We start from the raw sequence: 26,124 nt of genomic DNA on the forward strand, positions 1-26,124 counted from the left end.
CACAAAAGGCACCTTACTTACTGCAATTAGAGAAGTTTTATATGAGATCATTCCTGGAGTTCCATGCCTCATGGTGGGTATCACTTATCCTACTGTCCACTTTCTCGAGATGGGAACTTATTTTCCAGGCCCTGTTCAAATGCTGAGCTAATCTGTACCAAGGGTTAAGTCATCTACCACTCCCTGCTCAAGGCCTGCAGGCAAGATCAACACTTGGCATTCACCTAAAAGTGAAACAGAAAGTACATCTGGGAATTCTGTGCACTTCAGAATATGATGGAACCTGACTGGAAGCTGTAGTTCCTTGGTCTAGAGGAACTACAAGAGGTGCCCTCAAGAAAATACACAAAACACTTTTGTCTAGATCTGTAATACATTTTAGCAGAATAGGCCCTAAAATAAGGATTTCTTTTAAACTTTCAATCTACAAAGTCAAAATAGGAAAACTTGAACTGAATTTAGAGTATTCAAGTTACTTTATAAGAGGAGCTACAGCAGCTCCAGTTCCTGCCACATTCTATAGTTACACCTCAGTGCTAAAACTAATCATGTACACCCCACAGAAGCCACATTTTGACAGAGGTATCTGAATGGCACTATTAAGGTTTCATATCAAAAGGTTTACTTGCCCCCATTCCTACCAAGAGTAAAAGGAAAACACTCTGAAGCTCAAGGATGAAGGGTGTCCTTCATTATCATCCAAATAATTCATGCAGTAAGAGGGAGAAATTGAGATAGCATTTGAAGAAAAAGGAATTGTATTTAATATTTAAATGCCTAAGGCTAGCACTGCTACACAAATTACATGATGAATTCTAGTGAAATAAGACATGATTTAAATACAAAAGCCGGACTAAAAAACGCTCTCACTTCCCAGAAGCAATGAGGTATTTTCACTGTACAAATTCTGAAAGTTCAAAATCACCTGCAGATGTTTCCCTCTGCACTGTGATCTCTGCTCAGTGCTGGACAATCACTAGCTCACTCTGTGTGCGTTTTTCAAATGGCCAAGGAAAAGTGCATAACCACCTCTAAAGATTAAGAACTGATTGCATCTGTCTTGCCACATTTGAACAGAATATTCAGCCACTTTTTCAAGTCATTCTGATATATGGTGGAGGTTTGGATGTGTCTTCTTCTGCATCTGCATCCTGGGCTGGAAACCGATCTGTGAAGGTAAAAATTCCCCGCCCAGGGCCTGTGTGAGAAAAGAAAGTGAAAAACATTAAACATGGTATGTTGCACAAAATCCTCAGTGCCTTTTGGTTATCAGGATTTTGGCCTGGGATGTAAACCTTATTCAGAATGTTCCTTCCTCATCCCTGGTGAACACCCAGATATGTGGAGGCAAAGGAGTTACTCACTTTGTACAGCACAAATCATTTCCACGGCCTGATTTTGGTCCTCACTGGGCTGCAACCATTCCTATGGAAAAAACAGCACCATCAGATACCTCACCTGGAAATTTGTTCAACTAGATACACCTGAACTTATTTTAAAAGTCTGTGCAGTCCACAGCTCCTAACATGTTTAAGTTTGAAAGTTTAAAGCAACCTCACATTACCCACTCGGTGTCTTTAGTGAGGAACAGCTGCCTTGTGGCCTGTACCCTTTAATTCCTTACCAAACCAAATGGTTGGATGCACATGTTTAATAACACAGCACCAGAACTGCTCTAGCAGAGAAGCAGTTGGTATTTATTTATTTACTGAGCTCACTTAGCAGAGATGCCGTGGGCCCCATCACTTGAGGCAGAGTCCTTAGGAATGAGGAGTGAATTACACATGTCAACCTCCCAACACTGCACACACAGCACTGGAGATACTTTTATTACTGGATTTGAAGTTCCAGCATGTAAGTACCAGCAAGTCTTTGTAATGCTGCACCAGAAGCAACTGGTGGCTTAAAGATGAGAGGAACAGTTTTTGAGGATAGCAGAATTCCTGGGAAACGGGGCCATAGTAGCTTCAGCACAAACGGTTCGGAAAATAGAGACAACTTATATTAGATGTTACATGAGACTGTAATAAGAGGGAGATAGCAAAAGGAAAAAATGTAAGAAATAAAAAACCCTTCTAATATCCCACTTAATTTCTTAGAATTAGCCCTGCACGACTGTGTCACTATAGGACACGAAAGAACACAAGTGCACAGCGCTGCCCTCAAGGTGAAGAAAAAGGGGAAGTTTATTTTCTGACTCCAACATTTGTAGCTTTCCAAGAGTGACAGTGGATTGGAGGGTGACAGTGCCACCTCTCCAATGACACTGGACAAACTAACAGTCTATCAACTTTCCCTTCCTCCATAAAGGAATGCAAAACAATGAGTTATTTACAGGAAGCGTGTCAGAAAGCTCACTACAAGAATGTCAACATCAGAAGGCTTAGAAAATCTTAAATAAACAGGGTGACACGACTGAGGTAGGAGCTGAGACCAGGTTCATAGAGGAAAAACACACCTTCCCCTGGGTTTCTTGCCCTCCCACCAACACTGAGCAGAAACCAGGCTGCGCCCTGGGCTCCTCACTCCCTCACTCACCATGCCAGTGACGCTGTCGTAGCAGGAGCAGCACGGAAGGCTCTGGCAGCCCAGGTAAGCCATGGCCAGCACACAACAGGCACTGCAGATGGACACGGCCAGCATGGCGATGTTGGCACCCTGGACAACCCTACTGAGCACAAACCTCTGCAAACACAAACGGACACGGTAAAGCCATACTCAAAAAGTGACACTCTCCACCAAAAAATAACCTAATGACTGCAAGAATGCTGTCATTGCATGATAGGAGATTGATTCATAGCCAGTGTTATTTGAGATTTTCCTGTGCTCTGAAAAGCAAGCCAAGTATGAACCTCAAACTGAGCAAGCAGGGAAATAAGGCTGCTGATTAAATGTGAGATGCTATGCAATGGCAATTTGGTTTGGAAATAGCTTTGACAATGAGTAAAAACCCAAGGAATGGCTGCTCTACTTCACACTGAGTATGAGAAACATTGTTTTGCTGCACTGCACCTTATAGCAGCCTGGCATTTTGATTTGTCCTGCAATAAACTAATGATCAGCCTCACCTCTCTGGAATGCCTTTATCCCTGCAGCAAGCAATTGCTTGTAGACCGGAGATACAAAAAGGCTTCATTCCTTCTCTACAGCTTTACTGTGGAGGATACACTTGAAATAACACCAGGTTTACCCAGCTGACCTATAATTTCATCACCTGAAAGATTCCAGCCTTGCAAGCACTGTCTCAAACCAGGCCAGGGATGCTCTCAGCACCTTTCCCTGAGCAGCACCAGTATTTTTTCACGGCTCAGCCCACACCTCCCCTTTGCACTAAGAAGCAACAGCAGCCAACCTGACCTAGTGTTACCCTCCTAGAAGTCTGGTTCTGTTTGTAAGCCACATCTGGCACTGCCTGCAGATTAAGGGTGGCGTGTTCCCCAGTAATAATTGTGATATCAATACTTACAGTATGGATAACATGGACTGGGGCAGAACTCAGCTCCTCCTCTTCACCATAGCTCAGTGTGAAGGAGCTATAAACTATTACAATGAAGATGGCAACACAAGAGATTGTGGAAGCAACTATCAGTACATTCACCTAGACAGACAGAGAATTTTGGTGAGAAAAAGAAGGGCAGCAGGAATCAAAGCTGTCCTTGGCCAATACAAGCATTACAGCTTGTATGGTAGCCTCTGACCTACCACAACACCGCAACATCCCCAGGAACAACAGCCAAACACAGAGAAGTAGAGGTTTTCATAACATTGAGTTTCTGAGTTACAGCTGAGTCCTGAATATTAATCAGAGGTGCCACTTAAAGACCTTTAATTTGCATACAGTATCCTCCCTTGGAGTTTACATGGCTGGAGAAACCCACCTAGGAAACTCGTTTCAAATTTTGGTGTACACAGTGCTCAACAACATGAAGGACCACCAAAAGAAAAGCATTGAAATGAAGTGTTTTTACAGAGAATTGCTTTTTATTAGACCCAGTGCCTGTCTGCTGCAGCAGAAAGCAAGGTAATACTGCATCCTCCTCTTGGTTATAAAGACAGCAGCTTTTGTGAAGGTAACTCAAAGAAATAAGCTCGCAATTCTGCAGGAGGACCAGTCAGCTCATTCCCTCCTCAGACTGTTTTTGATTGCCCCAGTATTTTTCCCCTGCCCCATGCACACAAACACCCATCTGCCCCTCCAGCTTACAAGAACTGGGTTCTTCCTCTGCGAGGAGAACAAAGCCAGGACGCCTGGGACTCCCATCACCTGCAGAGCACAAAAGGAGATGGCAGCTTGGGAGACTAGCAGCAGATTCAGAAGATAAACTGCTACAGAGTAATGAAAAGTAATGAAAGGTGTTTTCAAGGCTTGGATCAGAGTAACTGCTGCATCATAAATGGGAAGAGAATTGCTCATTTCTTCTGTTTTCCTCTGCAGCATCTCTTGGATGCAGGACACGAGTGACATGCACCTTGCCCACTTGCTACCCACACAGCACAGCCTTGCTACTGCTGACCAGAGCTTTGTGGGTCGGGCAAAATAATGAACCTGATTGAATAACTCTGATTTAAGGTCTTGAAAATGCACGGTGCTTTGCCAAGTTCATATGCATCTTGGAAAGGAAAGGAAGATGCTAATGAAAGGAGCCAGGCAGCCTCTGCCCTGGAGACAGCTCTTCAGTGTGATTTCCTTGCAGCATGGCTCAGCAGGGTGAATCAGGGTGCTGAATGCCAGGGAGCAGGGACACCTCTTGCCCACACCTCACTGCAGTACCAAAATTAGGGGCACTGTGCTGTGGGACACAGGTTCATCTACCTGAGCAGAGGACAAGGTGTTCCCCTCCTCAACTTTGGTGGCCTCTCTGTGGTCACTATGCTTCTGCAAAAAACCCCAGTCAACTGTCACTGTGTCCCATTTTCTACATTATCCAGCACAAATGTATTTAATTTAGTTCCTTCAGAGGAAAGTCTGCTTGCACTCTTCTGGCTATACCATTATAAGGAAATTTTTATTAATTGAGTTCAAAGCATAAAACAAGGGAAGAGCTGGCAAGAAATCCTGGCTTCCCTCCCATCCCCAATATGAGTACTAGTAGGTAGCAGCAGGGGAAAAAAACACTGCAAAACAAAGCATAGAAAATATAGTAAAAGTTTACCATGCCAGCCCAAATTGGAGCTCTGGTTTTGCCCAGCTGGGACTCTGTTCTGAAAATGCCATCTATGAACCCACAGGTGACACAGACGGTGCTGAAGGCAAGCTGGAACATCCCCAGCACGACCATGTTCCTCTGGTTAAAGATGAAATACCGATACCGATCCATTCTGCTCTGATTCCCACATAAACCCTTGAACATGGAGACTGGCGAGCTGCACCAGGGCCTTCCAGGCTCGGAGAAAGGCTCTTCCTAACAGGAGAGAGAGAAGGGCCGGGATCATCGGCTGGGGCTGCTGCTCTGTGCCAGGAGCTGGGACACCATTCCCGACCACGCTGGAGCGGAATGCGCGACTGTCACTCAGACCCCATGGCTGACCTTCCCCCTCCGGGGTTTGTGCTGCCCTCAGAGCGCAGGGGTGCCCAGGCCCTCTCCCATCCTTCTCCCACAGAGTGCAGGACGTGCCCAGGCCCTCTCCTATCCTTCTCCTTTTGGGGTTTCTGCTGCCCTCAGAGCGCAAGGGTGCCCAGGCTCTCTCCCATCCTGGTTTGTGCTGCCCTCAGAGCGCAGCGCTCTCTCCCTTGTGGAACTAAAGCTCCGCACCTCTCCAGGAAGGCGCCGCGGCTCCCTTGGGGCGGCCAGCACCGAGCCCCGACACTCCCCGTGGCTGCTGCTGCTCACCGCACGCCCTCTCCAGGGGCGGCTCCGGCTCCAGCTCCGTCTCCCGTGTGCCCACGTGTCCCCTTGCTCCGTTCCGGTCCGCCGCGCCCTCACCTCACGGACAGCTCCTGCTCCGCGGCCGGGGAACGGAATTCCCGGCCTGTGTCCAAAGAATTCCCCGAGCAGTGCCCTGACCCAGGCAGAATTCCCAGCCTGTGCCCAAAGAATTCCCCGAGCCGTGCCGTGACCCAGCAAGGCCGCGGCTCCTCCGCCCGCCCCGTCCCGCCTTGCCGGGAGCGGCCGCCCCGCCCCGGGCACCCTCAGGCTGCCGGGACCGGGCCTTCCACGCATCCCTGCCCCACAGCAACTGGGCCGTGTTTATCTCTCTATTTCCCCCCTGCCGCTGTAAGTGCTGCTTCACACCATACACATTTGCAACCTGTGAGTTGGGGAAGGCGGCACAGGTGGCTCACAGGTCCTGTTGGATGCAACATCCCTGAAAATGCTGAAGGCCAGGCTGGATGGGGCTTTGGGTAACCTGCTCTAGTAGAAGGTCGGGGAGCGGAACTAGATCATTTCTAAGCGTCGCAGACATCTTTTATGAAAAATCCTTTCCTTAGGATTTTTCCTCCTGAGAAGCTGGGAGGCCTCAGGAACAAAATGTAAACAATGGTTATCTGCTGCTGTGGAATGCAGCAGGTGCATCTGGGATTGGCCCATGTTGGATGTTTGTAATTAATGGCCAATCACAGTCAGCTGGCTCGGACAGAGAGCCGAGCCATAAGCCTTTGTTATCATTCTTTGCTATTCTATTCTTAGCCAGCCTTCTGATGAAATCCTTTCTTCTATTCTTTTAGTATAGTTTTAATGTAATATATATAATAAAATAGTAAAGCAAGCCTTCTGAAACATGGAGTCAGATCCTCATCTCTTCCCTCAACCTGAGACCCCTGTGACCATGGTCACATCTAAGATCTCTCACAATCTAAGCCACGTTGTGCTTGTAAGATTCCATGAAACTCCACACATATTGTTAATGACTTGTATGATTGGTTCTTTAGGATGATAGGCAAAGGCTCCCCTGGCAAAGAGGAGTAAGAAAAGCAGCAGAGGTGACAGAAAAAACCAACAAGCGGTGTCAGGTGTTCATTCATTACTTACATAATGTGGCCTAGATGTGTGTAACTGTGTGAAATCCTGCTCCTGTGCATCAGCAAAAACTGTGGTCACACAGGACACAAGGAAGGGGGAGAGGTCAGAGGATGCCCAAAACGGTGACACACAAATAACAAGGAGAGACAGTAGTTTTCTGTTGAATAGTTTATTTTTGCATTGCCTTCATAGCGCAATTAAAGCAATCTTTAAAATTCACTTATTACAAATGTTTGTCAAGTCTGTTTTTCCCCAGAAACACCTCTCTTGCTTCCTTGCACATACGCCCAAACACACTATAAAAACCCCATTCATAACATGAAAGGAAGGGCAAACATCATTCATGTAAACATCTTTCTTGTAGTTATCCATTTTTAAAAGTCATGAATAAACTTACAGATGTTCAGTAAGGCTCATAGTTCGAGTACAAATGTCATAAAACACCTGTCAAGTACTGTACACAAGTTGAATACTCCGGGGTTAACTGTTAACACATGTACAAGCTTACCCCAGAGATTATTCTTTAGCACTTAGTTCTTCAGAACAGAGACACCCAGTAATTATGGGCTAGAGAGTATTAAAATAGCAGAAGGCCCAGCAGAAACTGTTAAGTAATACACAATTTTAGTCTGGTTCTTAGCTCAGAGTTAAACTTGTTACAGCTGCAGTAGGAAAAGTTTTCTAGAAGGGAATCTACAGGAAGGAGGGATGGGTTGTTTGTAGGGTATCATGAAGAGACAAGCTGAGAGGTACGTCCTGGAAACGTGACTAGCCTTGCTACTGCAATTATTTATGGCGGCTGCATGTAATGCTGCATAAATACCTCCCCAAAGAGCAGAAATGACCATTTGTAATTTTAAGGATCATTTGTTGCATCTCCCCTAAAAAAAAAAAATTATCTACTTACTGGTATTCAATTACACTTGCATCTTACAAAAAGACATCCCTTTAAATCTGGTTCAGATCTTACTGGAACTTTTTTTTTTAAATAGTCTTTCTACCATGAAAATATTTCATACAAACATAATTTTACATACAAATGTTAAAACCTGTGAAGCGGGTCTTCCCACACTCATGATTTTATGGCTTGAACTTTTAATTGCTTATAATTTTTCTACAGATATTTCTCCTAGGGGAAAAAAAGAATTACAGTAAAATGGTAAAGAGAAAAAAGGGTGGGAAGTTCTACTGCCCGAAGACAGAGGAGGGTCCACTCAAGACAGAGCGACCTTAGTGTTCAAAACCTTTGATCCGGGACAAGTAAACATGCACTCAATCTTGCACCTCTTTTTTTTCCTTAAAAAAAATCCCTTATAAGACTGCTTAGAAATACTTTGTCCAACAATACAGTTCTTGTGATTCCATTACATGAAGCATAAGGAACAAGTTCACTGCAGGTGAAGCTCATTTGCACTTGTAGATGAAGCTGCTCCCACCTGCTTTCCTTGCTTGGCACACAGCAGTGCAGTGGAAGTGAGGAACAGGCAGCACCCCAGCATAAAAGAAGATACTTCAGTACCACTGTGTCCAAAGCAATTTGGTTTTTTTAAGTGCTTGGAGGTGAAGCCCTCAGGCACCCTCAGGCACCCACAGCTCCAGCAATTCTGCTGGGCCACAGGAGAACAAAGCAGCAGATACTTGGCTCTGTGTAATGTTACCTCATCACAGCAGCAGCATTTTCCTAAAGACCATCAAACTGAGTGAAAGGACACAGATCACAGAGGTCTCTGGGACAGAAGCAACCCCGCTGCACCCCTGGCACAACCCAAGTGGTGAGCGCTGGTTTGACTGGAGGACAAGGGCAGACAGCTGGGAAGGAAACAAAACAGTGTCAATTTCCATAATTTAGAAGTTTCTCTTAGCAGATGGGATATGTTGGCTACTCTGCTCCTCCAGTGCCTGACAGAGGCTGAGAAATCCCTGACACAGCTCTTGCTTCGTGTAGCATGTTGCTTCCAGCTCCTAGCAACATGCTACAAGACCCCTGGGAAAAAACTCACTGCCATCTGTGTGCCAAGGAGAAGCCTGCCTAGTCACTCCCAAAACATGCAGCCTCACCCCATGGCCTCCCAAAGCTCCCAAAACCTCCCCAGGAGCTTCACCTGACTAAAAGCATGGGCCATCCTAGGAGATACTAGGAGGTATCATGGCAACTGCAGAAAAAGTCAAAAAACTCCCACAGCTGGAAAGCCATTTCCATGTGTCTCCTTTGACTTTATCAGCAGTCAAAATTTACAGGTATTTACAGAGGGTAAGTTTTTTATAATTACTATTTTTAAAAAAAGGGAAATAAAAGCCTTTTCAGGTTTGTTAAAAGAAAATCAGGATCCCCAAAAGTAAAATTATAGCACAAGACTCAACTTCAGACATCCCCTCCACGGCCTAAGCCCTTTTCCTTCCTTCTTATCCAATGGTGACCCCAGGAGCAGGCAGCTCTGAGCTGCAACTTTTCTGGCTCACATCTCCAACAGCAGCCACTTCCAGAAAACAAAGCCTCTGTATTCTTGGTGACAAAACCCTGTGCTGCCATCACAGGAAGATCCACTTCAGATTTTAGTTTTTAAGAGACAATCAGCAGCCTCCAATACAGAGTGACACAGGCTTCTCATAAAGGAGCTCAAGTAACCCTCCCATCACAGAGAAGCCATGTTCAGCACTGCAGATCACAGGCAGATTTTGGGAACTGATCTGTACCTGAAAAATGCATCAATTCCAGGTTTTCCTATGCTGTTCTTTATTCCCAGTGGGTATCCCAAGAGCCAGATGCTCACTCAGGCTCAGCTGACAGCCACCAGCTCTCCTCCCAGTTCAGTACCAACAGGAAAGGTCTTTGGCCAGACTCTAAAAAGTGGAACTTCTTTATTTATTGCATATTCACCAGTAGTCAGCTGCATCCTACAGACCCAAGAAGATTGCTGTGCAAGGTGATACTTCCTCTGCCCCAAACAAAAACCATGGCTGGGTGTGGGTCTTTGTCTATGGATGTCACCACACTACCAATGAGGAGCCTGGTGAAGCTGGTCTTGCTCTCTAGTGAGCCCCAGAGAATGAGCTGCAACACACTGACCAAGTTAAGGCATTATTTGGAGTTCTGTAACTAACCTGTGTTTGAACCAGGGGATGCCAGCTCGCCCCTCGGAAGGACACACTGAGCTCTTTCACCACCCAGTGGCAAAAGCCATCTCCACGCTAACAGACCAGGAAGAGAGAGAAAACAAAGAAGAGTTAAAAGGCTTGGTCCTGAATCAAGCCAAAGCAGCTCTGCAATCACAACTTTTACAGAAGGTTGGTCTCTGAAGAAGGGAGTTATAGAAGGACCAACAGATTTTACAGAGCTGAGAAGGACAGCAGAGATAACAGAGACAACAGCCACAGCTGTGGCGTGCTAGCTACCTACCAGGCTACACACATGTACAAAAGAATCTGCTTGACTCTCACCAATTTTTTTGAGAAGACACAGGACACCTCAGTGCCTTTTTTTCCCTAGAATTCCCTATTTTAGGATACAATCTTCAAGCCTGATGCACAAAGAGCACCTATATTCTATTTATCTCAAAATCAGGCAACATGAAGACTGACAAATCTATTAAAACATAAGCAACTCCACACAGGAGATTAGCAGAGGAATCAGAGACTGATCGGAAAGGAAGGCAAAGGAGCTCTAGAGATCAGAACATTTTAGACACAACTCCCCAGTGAGCACAGAGAGGCCAGCAGTCCAAAGCAGGTTATTGAGATTGTGGAAGAGTTACCATCCTGTCCCAGCAGGGTTCAGTCACATCTTCCCTCTGCTCTTTCCTGCACCTAAACTCAAGCCTCACCTTTGCAAACTTCACGGCCCTGGTGCAATAACTCCCAAGATACACCTAAGAGCTCCCTACCAGAGGCTGATGACCTAAAGTGATGATCCATGGGCAGGAAGGGACAGATGAAGTGATGCGTATTTCTCTTTGAGAATCACTTAGTGCAGCTGAGCAGCTGACTGACCTCTGCCAACTCTCCATCACCTGTGAGGTTGGCTGTGTCTCTGCACACTCAGGTGAGTCCCTGACCTGTCACCTCTGCTGTGGGCGGGACGTGGAGCTGTGACCTGAGTGTCCAGCACGAGGAGACGGGAGGTGTCACAGCTCATGTGCAGATCACTGCTGAAAGAGTGCCACAATACCCTGAGCCTGCCTGTGCCCCGCCTCAGCACATGCACAGAGCGACTTCTGTGCAAACTGAAATGATCAGGGGATGGAAAATGTTTGAGAGAAGCCGCAGGGACTGAACAGAGCCCAGGCTGTTATGAGTAATTGCGAACTTTCCTCAGGTACCAAAGCACTGATTCTCAGACTGCACTTGACAGCAGCCTCATCCTTCTACCTGCAGGTACCCAACAACTCTCCCTGCCCAGCTCCCCAGACAGCCAGATGCCTCCAACAGCTCAAGCAAGAACCAAAATGTGTTGCAATAGAAAGGTAGGTCCGATTCTCAAATCATTTATGTTACATATATACAAACTTTTTAAAACTACAAACATTTAAAGAAAGTGTTGCAAATGCATTTGAGTTTGTCTTAAGCTGCTAAACCCAAAAGAGAACATCAGAGTCCCAGAAAGACTCCAGTATCCAGATCAAGACAATGCATGATTTCTCTCTTATACAGCATTAGGCAAGACCAGTACAGTATCTGAAAAAAGAGACAATTTCCCTAGCCCTGAAAAACCCCAGAACATAGCCCTGCAGATGAATATTCACAAGCCCCCACTGCTGGCTGCAACAAAGCTATGGATTGACTGCTGTTTATAAATATGAGCATTGAGTGATGTTTTTACATTCATTGTTTGTCTTTCAAAAACAATCTTTTAATATCTTTTCTTAAAAAAAATAATCTTCTTTTGATACCTCATATTATGTTAATTCACTGCGTCATAAACCAGAACTACTAAAAGATGGCTATAAGGCTATGTTGTTCCATCAAGTGAACATCAAGTGAAAAGATACAGCTCTCCTTCACCAAGGACTACAGCCTGCCCCCAGACACATGCACCTCCTTTCAGAGAATCCATGGAGATCCAAGCATCTTTTGCCTTGAGAACTGGCCACTTGAACAGGTGAAAATACACAAACCAACTCATGAACACGGATGCAAGTCATGTGCTTGCTGTCCAGAACATGTACTTCTGGAAGTCTTTCAAGTCTGTTTTCTCCTTTTCACAAAATCTTCATGCAAAGAACAGCTTCGTTTGCATGTCATAATAATAAATTAAATAAAATAAGCCAGCCGTACAGGCTAGATAAATATTAGGTTTAGACATGTTGCTATACTATTTAGAGAGCCACAGAGACCAACACACAGCACTCTCACATACACACACAAGCCTTTCCACTAGTTAGAAAGGATTTGCTCCTGCAAAAGAGGATTTGTAGAAAGAACAATGTTCAGACAAGAGGAAAGGGGAGTTAAAACCCAGCCTCCTATATGCTAATAAATAAACTGCTCTATTGCAAGATTCAGATCAAAGATTTAAAAAGGCAAAATTATGCTACTATTAGAGAATATCAAAATATTACTGTTATCATCACAAGTGGCATATATGCAAAATGCAGTTGCACAATAATGCCTAGGCAGGTAGAGAGCAACACTATAAGTCTGCCGACTAAAAGTGAACGATACACCCATTTTAGTTTCTTCCTAGTCTTTTGGCATCTTTGCATATGGTGCAAAAGCAGAAGCTACCAAAGAATACCACATCTTGTATAGAATATTAAATAATTTCTTCAGATAAGACTGGTGCAATGCTAGCTAATTTTTAAATCTGCTATGAGTAACACAGTCAAACCTAGTTAGTATCCAAGGAACTTATCTCTTAACACAGAATGCAAGGTTATGATGCAACAGCATGAACAATCCCTGGTTGTCCAGTTTTCAGTATAAAGGTAGTGCATAGATCCAAGTTTCTGTTTCAGTTTGCTGAATGGAGAAGGTGCTCCCATGTCACTTTTGCTGGGCAGCCTGGAAAGCTTTCAGTTCCAGCTGGTACCACTCTGGTGCTTCAGGCCCATTCTGCCCCACAGGGTTGTGATCATACCCATAAGCCACTGTCAGCTCCTCATCCTTCTCCACAGCCCTGATGGTACGGATACACTTGATGGGCCCAAAACGAGGATGAACAAACCTAGGGAAAAAACATCTTTGCTAGGCTGTCAATTCCCATACTCTGCCAGCCCCTTGAACAGCTCCAGAATTCACTCACTTCAGAGCATAATCTGATGTTGAATTAGCAGACTTGAGTCAACCTCATAAATATTTAAAAATATGAGCAAAAATATTGATTTATCAAAGCATTGGCAGTTCAGCAAAACCAGCGTGGTTCTAGCCAAGCTAGGATTTAGAGAACTGTGATGATGCATTTTACAATCCAGAAGCAACTCAAAGTTTGTGACAAAACGAACAAGTTGCAAACTTCAAGATCCTCCATGGCAAGTCCCAACAGACATCAAGGACCATAAGGTAGCCCATTTCCAACTCAGGTGAGCAGGAACTCCTTCAGTGCCTCAACTGTTACTCCCAGCCCAGCCCTGCTGCTCACCCAGCTGCCCAGGACCCCTGTGAGCCCAGCCAGCCAGGGGCAGCTCCCACCCTCAAACTCAGGGCTGTACTTACGGCTCATAGGTGCAGTTGGGAGTGAAGGAATGGTTGGCCTTGTGCCCCAGCGAGGCACAGTACTTGGCAGCGTGGTTGTAGGGCTCTGGCACGTCTATGACTGTCTCATCATCCAGGGATATTGTATTTCCATTGAGGGCCCAGTCTCTGCTGTCTACCTAGTTTGCAAGGCAAAAATCCAATGTCTGTGTGTAGGAGGGATCAACTTTGTCAGCGGTTTGAAAGCCAACATTCAAAATATATGCAAATAAAGCTTTTCATGGGTGTACGTCATTGGAAAGAACAACACACACTTTTAAAATCTATACATAGGTGAGCATGCACTTTCTTTCAAATAAACTCCACCATGTTAAATCTAGGGTGGGAAGGCAGTAGGTGTTAGATCCTACTATGAAAAGAAAATCTCAGGAGGAGCAATGAAAATTCAGACTGACTTTTTTCTTTTCTTTACCTCCTGGTGTGTAATTCGCACTCCGTTATAGAAGGACATCACTGTACTGGCTTCTGCTGCTACTTTTGAAAACAATCCTTCTCCAGCACTGGAAATGAGGGAGACATCCACATACACCCTACAAGAGGAACAGGGCATGGAATCTGTGACTGGCTGCAGTTTTAATTTTCAAGAAGCATAACACTACTAGGATAAAGCCCAATACTTCAGTATAACAATGAAGCTAATAATAACAACAACAACAAAACAAAATTATTATTATCATGATCAACATCATAATAAACCTCTTTATGGAACTCCTTTCTTTCCTCTCTTCCCTATGTTCTTTCTTCCATATGTTCTCTCTATTTTGTCAAAACTGAGATTTCATGGAAAGTTTTGGCTGACTTGGAAAACTTATATATAATTTTTTTTAAGGGCCAATCCACTATTACTCCGCAATGATGGTTTCAATTCAGGAATGCCCTCAATAACATACCAGAACCCCAGAAGTCCCCACCAAGCTGGGGTTGCTGGTATGTACATGCACTGGGAAGCAGGAGTTCTCAAGGTGATGCACCACATCTTCAAGTACTCAATGCAAATCAAAGCAAGAATTTTACTAATCCCTTATTTAGATATTTCAGAGTATCAGAAAGCACATACAGTTGAGGTACACACAGGGCTTCCATTTTACAAACCTTTACACATCCTTTAAGTTTTAGATGAAAAAAGGCTTGCAAAATTAGACTCTAAATAAGTAACAGTAAAGAAATATGGGGAGAAGAAAAAGCATTTACCTCTCCGATTCATAAGGATCAGGAAGAAGGGCATTTGTAGAAATGCAGGATGAAGTGGATTTGTCAAAACTGTACACTGGGCCTAAAAAAAAAAATAATCAGACATCAATGAAGGAAATCAACTAACTGGCAGTACTGAGAGTATACAATCCTTAACTTAATTAAGACATTGAAAAACTAAATTTTAAAGGCTGCAAAAAATGCTAAACTTCCAAAAAAAGGTATTGAACAGAACTGCACCTGCAAAAGGCCTTAAATGAGATACTGCTTCTTGATTATGTTCTTCCCCTCAACATTCTAGAGTAATACAAAAAGATGATAAATATGTTCTTCAAATTACCAACTTGCAGAGGAGGACTGGATACTCCTCCAAAACTGACCCTCCTAGTGTCTTTAAACATAATTTTAAAGTAAAACAAAACTTAAAAGGATATATTGAACAGCTCATTTAAAAATCCCCAAAAAACCCACAAAAACTTGATTACTTCAAATATGAAATATTTTTTAGCCCAGATCCTGCAGAGACTTCAGCCAGAAGAAAACATTTAGTAATCAGAAAGCACGCTTGCTACAGTCCTCTATTTTTTGTCATTAATAAGGAACTTAGTGGTACAGCTGTAATTATACTCTTATAGCCCTATCCTCAATGCCAGAGGACTATCTTGGACATAGATTAAGAAGAATGTGAAATAAGATGGGGGAAAAACCCCACAGAACAGAACAGTACAAAGTCTGATATAAGGCCTTTGCCCCTGGTGCCCAGGATCTGTTCTGGCTGAAGGCAGCTTCCTCCTGAGTGTAACTTCATCCCCTCTACAAAGCACAATCATACCCTCCTACAAAGTAAGTTTTAAGTTAAATTCTGACTTGCTATCATAACTGAGAGAAAATAAACTCCCATGCATTTGCCTGTCAATACCTTTTCACTGAGCTTGATGTGCCTATTTCATGTCAAATGAGACACTTTTTGCTAGAAGAGCAGTAAATGCATTAGCAGTCCCCGCTTGTTACTGCAGCTTAACCCACACTCCTCCAAACATCACAAACACCTCAGAACAACAAACCCACCCCACAACTACAGGTTCAAGCAGGTGGAGAAGGCCCCACCCTACCCTGTGCACTTCACAGCCACTTTCTGCCAGCAGGACCAGACACACAGAAGGATGCTGGTGAATCACACCATTACACAACGACTGAATCTGGTTCACTGATTCCAGTCTCGGCCCAGCAGCGCAGGTGCCAGAACATTCACAGTGCAAACACTGACTTGCACAAACCCAGCTGACAGCTACAGCCAAACCAGGGCCTCACTCTCCTCCTGCAGTTATTTCATTGCAAGAAATGCTGCAGCACCATCACCAGGGTGAATGGACCAGGTTTTCCACCTGGTACTGAGGGCACTGGGATGTGTGACAAGCAGGACTGTGCCCATGAGCACAGCAGTGAGAGAAGGGCCATGAAATACACTTGGGCAGGACCACACAGGGGGCATTTCCCATCTGTTTCCAGGACAAACACCATCCTCCTCTGTGACTTGGAGAAAGGGCCCCTCACTAACAGCCTGTGTCAGCACAGCCAGTGCCCAGTGAGGAACATCACAGGAACCAAGCTGTCTGCAGCAAAGGGCTGGCAGCAGGAGTACAAGTTTGTGTTAGCTGAACTTACTGCCTGGAACTACTTCAAATTGAGGTTTGCCATCCTCAACAGCTGTCAGAGTTGCCAGTTTTGCTTCTATCATTTCTCCATCTATGAACCTTCCAGAATATGCAGTCTTTCCATCAGGATACACATAGGCTATTTTCTCTCCAGTCATCTCCCCATCTTCATTCACTTCTCCTACAAGGCTGCCTCCATCCTGAGAGCACAGGCAAGAAAGAAAAGGCAAAGCATTTAATTATACTTTACTATACTTGATGCCTAAGATTTTTAGCTTTTCATATTTTTCATGCATTTGTAGCTTCTATTACTTTTCCTATCCTGTTCCCCTACATTTAGGAACAATATGCTAGCCTTATAAACACATTCCTGAGATGTTCTTTAGTGTTCCTCCAAGAAGAGTACCAATTATGAGGATGTTCTGTTTTCCAACAAGATTCTGGACCTGACATAACAAAAGCGGGGCAAAAGAAGCCTGGGGACTGCTTCCAGTGGGGCAGAACCCAAGCACTTATTACCTAATCAATTAACCTTTTAATTGGACAATACATGATAGCTACACTAATCAACAAACATTAGAAAATCGTGAATTTACTGTACCATGTACAGTTTTTGCCATATTGAGTCCCTGACAGCTTTCCAGTAAAGGTCTGCTTTTATATTCACTAATGCTGCTGGGAATTCTATTTTCTAGGCAGCATTCAGAAAATGCAAAGGGCGGTCAGGCTTACCGGGTAATAAATCCAGCAGACGCCGTGCCGGATGTTGTCCTTGTACTGCCCTTTGAAGATGAGCCGCCCGTCGCTGTCGTACTCCTGCGCCGGGCCGTTCAGCTCTCCGTCCACGTAGGTGCCGTGAAGGACCACGCCATCCTCGTAGGTGTAGATTCCCTGCCCTTGCAGGGCATCATCAACATAGTATCCCTCCAGGGTGCTGGTGAAGGGAGAAAGAGAACAGCACTGGAAAACTGTTCGCCTCTCAGGGGCGAACCCAAAGCCCCAACGCACTGGAACACCGAGGTGAAAACCAGACACTTGTTTCTATGGAGCTCCAAAGGCAGAAAACAACTTACAGCACCCTTTCATCAGGGTGTGCTGCACAGACACTGAATCACCCATCTCCATCACATGCCTGGTGTTTTCTGTAGGCTGGAATAGTCAGCAAATGGACACTCCTGGTCAAAGAAGGAACTCTTGCTCAAGCAGGCCACTCTCACATTAGGATTTTCTACCTGCTGCGTGTGGACCTTTACTGACATGTCTCTGGAGAGAAGAAACTGAGCTGCTGGACACAGGGAATGAACTGCAACCTGCCACAGTTCAGCATCAGCTCCCCAGCAATACGTACAGGCCCTGCTAAAATCAGCCCTTTTTCATGCATTTATCTTAAAATCAAACACAGCCTGTCAAACAGAACTAGTGCTGCACTTGGATTTAAACAAAGAAACATTGCATTTTGGTTTTGTCTTGCAAACCCTTTACTACCACCATAAAAGTGGATCTATTCAGATATTTCTTTCTCATGTTAGGATTAACATAAGGGAACACAACCTGTTTAGCTTTTACTTCAGCACACTCAGCTAACAGCCAGCTGCCAGCATACACATATTTTCACGGCAGAATTCTTTTTCAGAGGCAGACATCTCAGGTATAAGCTGACACAGTGTCTGTGAGCACATGACTCTACATGTTTTACCACACAGATTTGCAAGAGTTGTGGAAGAAATGTTTTTTCAGAATTCACTTTCTTGCTTCTAAAGCCTCGTGCTCTGTTTTTATGTAACTTTGGCAAACTGGGTGAGGTTTCCATGGGAAAACATATTACAGTAAAAGCCGCAGTGCGTGCCAGATGCAAAACAACAAGGGGCAGGAAAATAACTTTACTTTTCAGTCAAATGGATTTCTTGATCCATGTTGCTACAGAGCTGCACAGATAGCTATGGCACTACAGCACAGGGAACAATGAGAGAACCACCAGACACCAGTGCCCTTACTTAACTATAAATGATGCCACTTTCCCCTCTAATTTATCACAGATAACTAGATTTTAACTCCATTGTAGTGACAACAGACACAGCGTGCACATGTAGGATTACTCTTTGAAAGAAGCAGCCACCCTCAGTTTTTGTAGTCAAAAATTCTGTCTTGTTACCTTTAATTGCACTAGTTGAAGTTAAAACATTGCTAAATTGCAACAGTGCTTCAGCCCTGGAAAGAATATATTTTATTTTAGTGTAACCCAAACTTTTATGTTTTCTCTCTCTGTATTAAGCTCCAAGCAGTGACCAAAAGATCCATCTCATCGAAGGAAATCAAAAGGATGATACCTTAAGAAAGAGTCTATGTCCACCAAGCTCACCTAAACAGTCAGGTTCAGAAACCTTTATGATGTTCAGAGTTTCTGAGCTATTTCCACCCTGCTCCTCACTTCACTCTAAGTTCCCAAATTATGGTGTCTGCAGCCAGACACAATAATTACAACTAAGACTTGACCAGCACAAAGATGAATAAATAGCTTCTGTGTCTTCCATAAGCAAAACCTTTTTAATACAAACCCTGAACTAGCCTGTATTTCTCTGGTTTGCTTCTCAGATGATCATACTTCTGACAACATAAATTCTACCACAGTCAAGATTGATTAAATGTACCATCTTCCCATTATCCACTATGCCCTGAAGGGATGGAAGATACTTCTTATCTAACAATTAAACCAATTATATGGACTGGGGGAGGAAATACTTACTCCAATTTCCTTCCAGGGATTAAGTTAATATCTATAGAGACTGATCCATTTATCTCTCGCTCCCTCTATATGGGAACAGGGAAAACTTTTTCCCTAATAAGAACAGTTTTCTACTGAGTTCTGGGAGATGTCAGTTTACAGGAGTTTCCAATTAGGGAGGAAGGGCAGCTGCAGCTCTGTGCCAAGCATGGCTCTCATGCCTGCCTTTATAGTGCAAAGAGTTCTGCAAAATACACTCCAGAACCACTGGCACCAAGGAAAGTTCAAGTCCACAATCCAAAACAGGGAGTACGCTAGAGGGCAAACTTCTCTCTCTTAAAGAATATGTTGTGATTTGTTGCATTTTCTTGAAGGGGAAGGCAAAAAACAACTGATATTTCGTAACAAATTTCCATTCCCTTAAAAGAAAGGGGGCAGTAATTTCAGTAAAGGGAAGTTTCCTTTACCAAACAAGGCAGCCAGGCAGCCAGTGCTATTCCCCAAAACTCAGAAATGAGGATGCTGACAGTGCAGCCAGTCCTGTGCTTGACAGGACCCAGCTGCTCCCCAGCAGCAGAGGAACAGCAGGACAGCTGTCAGCCTTTACTGAGCAGCCTGCCAGGGAAACACACCCACGAGTGCTGAGCAGCCAGCTTACTGCACAGCATCCTGCAAAGGGAGAGCTGTTCAGAGACATTCCTGATATTTATTGCTCATCCTCATGAGCACTCAGCCCTGCCCATGGCACACTTAATGGAAACAGCATGTCCTGTTTTATGCCAGGTCATTCTTACGACATGTCATGATTCCTGAACCAGCCATTTCAGAAAGCAACTTAGTCTTGCAAGCTGGACATAGACAGATAAATGACACCCTCAATAATTAGCTCAGTTAAGGGTGCTTTAGCTAACTTAAAATATATAAAAGTTAATGAAAACATCCCATTTTCCAAAACCACATTGCAGACTATTTTTGCATGTTTTCATTCTGCTAGTTTCTGAAGACATCAATGGTCAGCTATTCTAGTTTTCTAAGGAAAACTGAAAGAAAAAAAAAAAGAAAGAAAAAAGAGTTGGCAACACTCAAACCGCACAACTGACTCTTCCCAGGAAATGCTGCCTGTACCCTGGATTACATGGAGGAGCAGCCCTACAAACACAACAGTGGGTCAGTTCCTGTGACTGTGCAATCAGCAGCCACTCTGCTGAGATCATCCTCCAGCACAGAAACATGATGTACATGTGTCCATAGAGATGCTGCAGAACAACTTACACCAAAACTGTTTTAGAGAACTCAGCTGCTGGGCAGTGCTGATTTTCAGTTACTCAGAGAAGATTTAATAAGGCCACAACCAACAACAGTGAGGAATTTTCTTCATCCAAGCTTGGAGGCCTGACCCCTTTCTACATAACTGAATAAATATATTATGCTTCTCATGAAAAAACCCCACAATGCCCAGTATGAAGCAAGTGCAAAGGCAAGTACAGACAAGGAGCTGACTCACTGAGACAGCACAATACCTCTGCTCCTGCTCAGGATTTTGCTGAGCAGGAAGAGAGCAGACCCAGCACGACTGTCAGTTTAACAGGCGCTATTCAGAGCCTCACTAACAGCTGCAAAACCATGAAGAATCGTGTCATTTTATACATTTGCTGCTCCCTCAGAGGAAGTTCTGAGCAACTGCACACAGGAGTGCTGCAGTGGTGTGGGGGGGTAAGGCTTACAAGGTGGTCATAATGAGGATCAGAGAACAAAACACACGCACGGGCATCGACTAGCCCAATTTCACAGTCACAATTCCCAGTGAAGAGAAGGGAAATGATAGGGGGTTTTCTTACTTTCAGAAAATCATGCCACAAGCAACTTGCAGAGGATTAACTAGAGTTGCTAACAAACCTGTATTGAACTCAGTCCTTTAAGTGATAAACAATTTGACAAAGCAGAAGGCAAACCTCACTGTCAAGGTCCTGTGTGTGAGGGCTGGCACAGGGAGCTCCTGGTCCAGCTGCACTTTCTAGAAGGCAAACAAGTCCACCTGAAGTAAAAACCTTTGATGTCCAAGTCACTGTCAGCATGGTTTCAGTAGTTCTGACCATCTCCCATTCCTTATGATTTCTAATCAGCTCATAACTTGTCAGTGCTAAAAGAGCTCACACCACTGCATTCTCCCTCCAAGGAACAACTACAGGCACCTCATCACACACAAAGCCACCACAGGAATGGCTGCAGCAGCAGCAAACTTTCCAGCTACAATTTTTAATGAGAACTCTTATCCAGGAACTCAGCAGTATAAAATCAAAGTAGATTAGTTTTGCATCACTACAAGCAGAAGGAAGAATACAGAGGAAAGATCAGAGTGTACCTTCCATCAAAAAAGAAGAATTTGCCACGGCCATTCTTTTCTCCATGCACAAAATTTCCTTCAAATCTGTCTGTTGATGAGTAGGTTACTGTACAGAATCCATGTGGCAGCCCATCGTCATCTAGATGCCCTGAAATCAAACCCAAACAAAGAGCAACAAAACACATGAATTATTATGCAAGATTTTGTATCTGCTCTCATTATGTAGCTACTAGAAATGCAGTAGCTCCCTAGTACAAAACAGTAATTCAGATCATTGCTGTTAGGAGCAGTGATCAGACATTCTGTACAACTGATGTTTGTACTTGTGTAACACATAGCTTTAAATAAAAATAACATATAAGGATAAAAGAAAAGGGATGAGAGACAGGATAGAGAAGAGAATAAACAAAACTGGTTTCTGAAAGAAACAAGGTTTATAGTATTCTAACTTGTGCGAATATACATCTTCAAAAGTATTAGAATTCTTTATCTAAAACATGTATTGGTGAGTAAAGGATAAGAAAATGTTTGATTTTTTTCTTTTGATAAACACGTGCCTTATGATAATGTGGGTGTGCCACTATACAGCTGTATTCACAGGAATTTAAAGAAATAAAAGTATGTAATATCCATAATGCTCCACCCTTGCTGTATGTCAGTCAACATGGTATTTAATATTTTAAATGCTGCTCTCCAGTGCCCTTCCTATGTGTTCACTTTATATCCTGTTCCTACCCCCAGCCATATCAGTTTTCCCTATTACCACTGTTGCACAGAGGGAGAGCAGAGACAACACACTTGGATGCTCACCTGCATGGTTTGTGTTTTATTGAATATAAATGGCCAACTCTACTAAGTTAAAGCATAATAAGGCTCCTATGGCATCTCTAACTGCCTCTTCAAAGCCAAAGGAAAACAACAGAGAAGTGTTTCAAAGGATGGTTACTGCCTGGTTTAGCTGAGTGGGCTCTGGCTGCAGAGCTCAGCAGGGCTGCCCTCAGCACAGGGACACACTGAGCAGGGGCTGCAGCTCCCACAGTGACATTTTATCAGGTATAAATTTTGCATGGAAACTGTAAAAAAAATAACAGCGAGCCTATACTTCTGTTCTCCTATGCTTCTAACCAAACTGATTGCCCCAGTCCCCTGGAGATGCACACACAGCCTGTTAGAGATGAGAGACAGTGCATGCATCCACTTCTGCAGGCTCTGGGGCAAGCTCTTCCCTGACCAACTCTGCCCTAACCTGAAAAGGTCCATCACCAATACGGAAAGGCAGAAACAAACATCAGTGTGAGGGGACTGATTTACAGCCCAGGCTAACGCAGGCAAAAACAGGCACCTCAGTACTGCCAGGCCTGGGCTCTGGTGCCCAGGGAGGGAACAGGATGGGCACACTTTACTGAGCATGGAAATGCACCTGGAAAAGCGTACAGGAGAAATAGCAGGGAGGAATCTGCACTCATCCAGGAGCCAGGGCTCCCTCCCTCACCCTTCCCCTGCACGCTCCACCAAGCTCCTCTCGCACCTGCACATGACTGTGCTCTCACTTCAGGTCCCTAGACCAAACCACATTGAAAACAGTTAAAAGTTTGGGAAGCCAGTAAATCCAATCAGGCACTGATTATCAGTTCACAGTGAGAGAAATAACAGAGTAAAAAGAGGGCGCAAAAGGTGGAAGGGAAAAAGCTTTATCACTAAAGGCTTTTAATTACTTTCAAGAGGAACTCTTTATCAGAAACTGCTCTTTCCAAAGAGAAAAAAAGGCTTTTTTCCCCTCCCGTTCTGTCAGGACACCCATTTCTGTAGAAAGGATAAATTTTAGCTAAATTTAACCAATTATTATTAATGGTGAAACATTTAATAACCAATAAATTAACGACCAATTTAACTAAAAGGTCAGTAACATTTCTGATACGGACACCTCTTTTAGACCAAAAACTATGTCAACATGTATAGTTTTAATTAAAAGCCTTTTAAAATAAGTTTTATCAATATAGAAAGGTACAGTGGTGTAAGTTAATGAACCCTAAACAATACAATTCCAATTTCCCCATCACTACAGGGGCAAAACTTTTATAAAACACTTGGGTTAAACACCCAAGGCAACAACAAAAACAAACCCTTGCAACTTTGCTCTCTGTGACTATTCAGCCTTGTCAGGATTTTGCTGGAATGCAAAGCCCAACACAAAAGCTGCCATGTCTGTACAGAGAACACACGTCAGGCCTTTTGCACAGCAGGATACAGACTACCTCGGGGATTTAAAATGGTCAGCTTTGATCCAGTGCCCTCTATACAGGGTCTTAATCTCAGCCACAATACAAAGAATCCAATTATTCTAATGTGCTAGAAGCTTCCCCTATTAAAAAAAAATAAAACCATGCCCCCACCACTGCAACAAAACAAGAAACACGGTCTCTCTTAGTCAACAACATGGGGAAATCACAATTTCAAGTTTCATAACATAAATACAACTTTTTTTTTTTGTATGGCTGAGGCCTTCGCCTCTGTTTCAAATGGAAAAAATCCTCATTATTTCATGGGCAGCAGTGCGTGCTACTTTCCTTCCTCACCACTCTCCTCCATTTGCAAAAAATAAACCCAAAACGTCTAAACATATTTTTAAATTATTGTAAAATCTCACTTTTGTTGCTTCATTAAGGGTCTCCCAAGACTTCCTCTTAAACTCAGACAATGAACTTTCCAAGAAACCCTAATAGGGGCTAGTTCACAATTAAGTCACTTTCTGAAACCACTGATGTATACAAACCAAAGATAAAAGCCCTTTACTGTCAGTATCCCTATTACTTAACAGATGACATATAATGTGCATCATCACTAAAAGATTCTGGCCACAGAGATGCCAGATGGACGTTTGGGGGATCACAACCATAAACAAATGCCCCCAACCAAAATGGAAGTGCTGATTTCTGTATTTCTAACTTCCTTTGGGTAAGTGCAAAATCCTGTTCACCCCCAAAGAGCATCCTGCTTCTGTCTCACTCAGAGAAACACAAAAATTCATATACACTGCTGAAAAAAAGATGCTTTAAAAATGTGTTTCCTTAGCTCACAGAGATGCCAAACAGATCCAGGATACAGCAGAAGACTTTATCTGGGATCTAAGGATGAAAACACTATGAGTCCTTGCCCCAGACAACTGCAAGGCACAGATCTGAGGAGCTGGGAGGAAAGGCAGAGGCAAACCACATCTGTAAGGGCACAGGGCACAGCACAGGAAGGAGATGGTTGGGCAAGGTGTGACTGTTCTCCACGGTGCCCTCTCTGCGAGGGACCTTTGGGGAGCCTTTGGTGCTTTCCCTCAGAGGGAGATGCCATGCTTTGTTTCCCTGCTCCCAGAAGCCCGATGAAGCGTGCTGAGGAGCTGCATCCCCGCCTGCTAAGGTTTCCACCAGTAATTCACTTCCAGAGGACAGGTGCCTCTGTGTTTAGAGCTCTTCAAGGGTTAGTTATCCACACGTGAGAGTGAACTGCACACAGAGGGTGTATACTAGCTATAGGGCGGCCAACCCCGCTCCCATACGGACTGCTCCAGCCCTGCTGTCCATGGATATGGCAACAGTGTCTTCTCGGAGTCGCTCTTTCTTTTCCCTTCTCCATTTGCACGTACGCGACTGCATCCCTGGGCTCTCCCCGAGGATGGGCATCGCCGTGTCCCTCAGCCGCCGGGGGCAGGACCGGGCACCGGCCGCACGGCCCAGGGCTGCAGGCCACCGCCCGCACGGGGGCACAGCAGCGGCACAAACCACGGCCGCGACTGATCCGTGACAATGGCAGCGGAGCAGCCGCCATCCCCGCGGCGGGGGCGCGGAGCCTCCCGCTGTGGCGGAGCGCTCGGCGGCGGGAGGCGCCCGGAGCGCCCGCCCGGTATCGGCGCCAGCGCGGCCCCGGCTGCCCCCGGCCGAGCTCCGCCACGTGCGGGGCCCCGGCCCGTCCGTTGCATAAGCCCACTGATGTCATGCGCTGCGCCCGACCCCGGCCGCCCAGCTCCGGCCGCCTCCTCCGCCGCCCCCGCCCCGCGCCCCCGCAGCTCCTGCAGCAGCGCCCGGCAGCGGCGGGCCCGCTGCCCGAGCCGCGGCACACGCACCTTCCACGATCTCCTCCAGCGTCTCCTCGTCGCTGTCCATGGCGGCGGCGGGCGCGGGCAAGGCGCAGCCGCGGTACCGGGGGCGGGCGCGCGCCCCACGCCCCGCCTCCGGCACCGTCCCGGGGAGGGCCCGAGCACCGCCCTGAGGGCGGGCCCGAGCGCCGCCCCGGGCTGAGGGGGATGGCTGGAGCTGCCTGTCCCGGCCCTCGCGATAATGGCGACCTCTCTCTGGGTGAAAAACCTATTCCTGACATCCAGCCTAAACCTCCCCTGACACAGCTTCAGGCTGTTTCCTCAAGTCCTGCCACTCCTCACTTGAGAGAAGAGATCAGTGCCTGCCCTGCTGCTTCCCCTCCTGATGAAGTTATAACCGCACTGAGGTCTCCCCTCATTCTCCTCCTCTCCGGGCTGAACAGACCAACACAACTTCCCCTCCAGGCCCTTCACCATCT

The 26,124-nt window shown here is 45.0% G+C and overlaps 2 protein-coding genes across 3 annotated transcripts; both read right to left on the minus strand.

The window, feature by feature from the left end:
- Nucleotides 1-739: 739 nt before the first annotated feature.
- Nucleotides 740-6,074, minus strand: LOC134419021 (uncharacterized). 2 transcript variants are annotated; one of them, XM_063158019.1, is made up of 7 exons: nt 5,925-6,074; nt 5,154-5,402; nt 4,205-4,264; nt 3,467-3,598; nt 2,539-2,685; nt 1,365-1,425; nt 740-1,198 (listed from the first exon to the last, which is right to left on the minus strand). In XM_063158019.1, exons 2-7 carry the CDS (start codon nt 5,349-5,351, stop codon nt 1,095-1,097), a joined length of 702 nt encoding a protein of 233 aa, XP_063014089.1. In that variant the 5' UTR covers nt 5,352-5,402; nt 5,925-6,074; the 3' UTR covers nt 740-1,094. The 2 variants fall into 2 exon arrangements, with proteins under 2 accessions (XP_063014089.1, XP_063014090.1); XM_063158020.1 differs by lacking the exon at nt 5,925-6,074 and adding an exon at nt 5,754-5,818.
- A 1,041-nt stretch (nt 6,075-7,115) lies between these two features.
- Nucleotides 7,116-25,747, minus strand: SETD7 (SET domain containing 7, histone lysine methyltransferase). Its single transcript, XM_063156964.1, has 8 exons — nt 25,673-25,747; nt 21,580-21,709; nt 17,228-17,429; nt 16,506-16,695; nt 14,841-14,922; nt 14,062-14,179; nt 13,611-13,768; nt 7,116-13,122 (listed from the first exon to the last, which is right to left on the minus strand). The coding sequence occupies exons 1-8, from the start codon at nt 25,710-25,712 to the stop codon at nt 12,942-12,944; spliced, it is 1,101 nt and encodes a 366-aa protein (XP_063013034.1). The 5' UTR covers nt 25,713-25,747; the 3' UTR covers nt 7,116-12,941.
- Between the last annotated feature and the right edge of the window lie 377 nt (nt 25,748-26,124).

This window comes from Melospiza melodia, chromosome 5, assembly GCF_035770615.1.
Source record: "Melospiza melodia melodia isolate bMelMel2 chromosome 5, bMelMel2.pri, whole genome shotgun sequence".
Lineage (NCBI taxonomy): Eukaryota > Metazoa > Chordata > Aves > Passeriformes > Passerellidae > Melospiza > Melospiza melodia.

What these genes read in the sequence shown, in the direction of transcription:
- LOC134419021 (XM_063158019.1), bottom strand. Translation starts at nt 5,351, where the DNA reads ATGTTCAAGGGTTTATGTGGGAATCAGAGCAGAATGGATCGGTATCGG. An exon ending in CTCCAATTTGGGCTGGCATG is followed by an intron (nt 4,265 to 5,153) that starts GTAAACTTTTAC and finishes TGTGCTCTGCAG; the next exon opens with GTGATGGGAGTCCCAGGCGT. An exon ending in CAGTCCATGTTATCCATACT is followed by an intron (nt 2,686 to 3,466) that starts GTAAGTATTGAT and finishes TTGTGTTTGCAG; the next exon opens with AGGTTTGTGCTCAGTAGGGT.
- SETD7 (XM_063156964.1), bottom strand. Translation starts at nt 25,712, where the DNA reads ATGGACAGCGACGAGGAGACGCTGGAGGAGATCGTGGAAG. An exon ending in TTCTTCTTTTTTGATGGAAG is followed by an intron (nt 17,430 to 21,579) that starts GTACACTCTGAT and finishes TCCCTTCACCAG; the next exon opens with CACCCTGGAGGGATACTATG. An exon ending in ATTTGAAGTAGTTCCAGGCA is followed by an intron (nt 14,923 to 16,505) that starts GTAAGTTCAGCT and finishes TTTTTTTTTTAG; the next exon opens with GCCCAGTGTACAGTTTTGAC.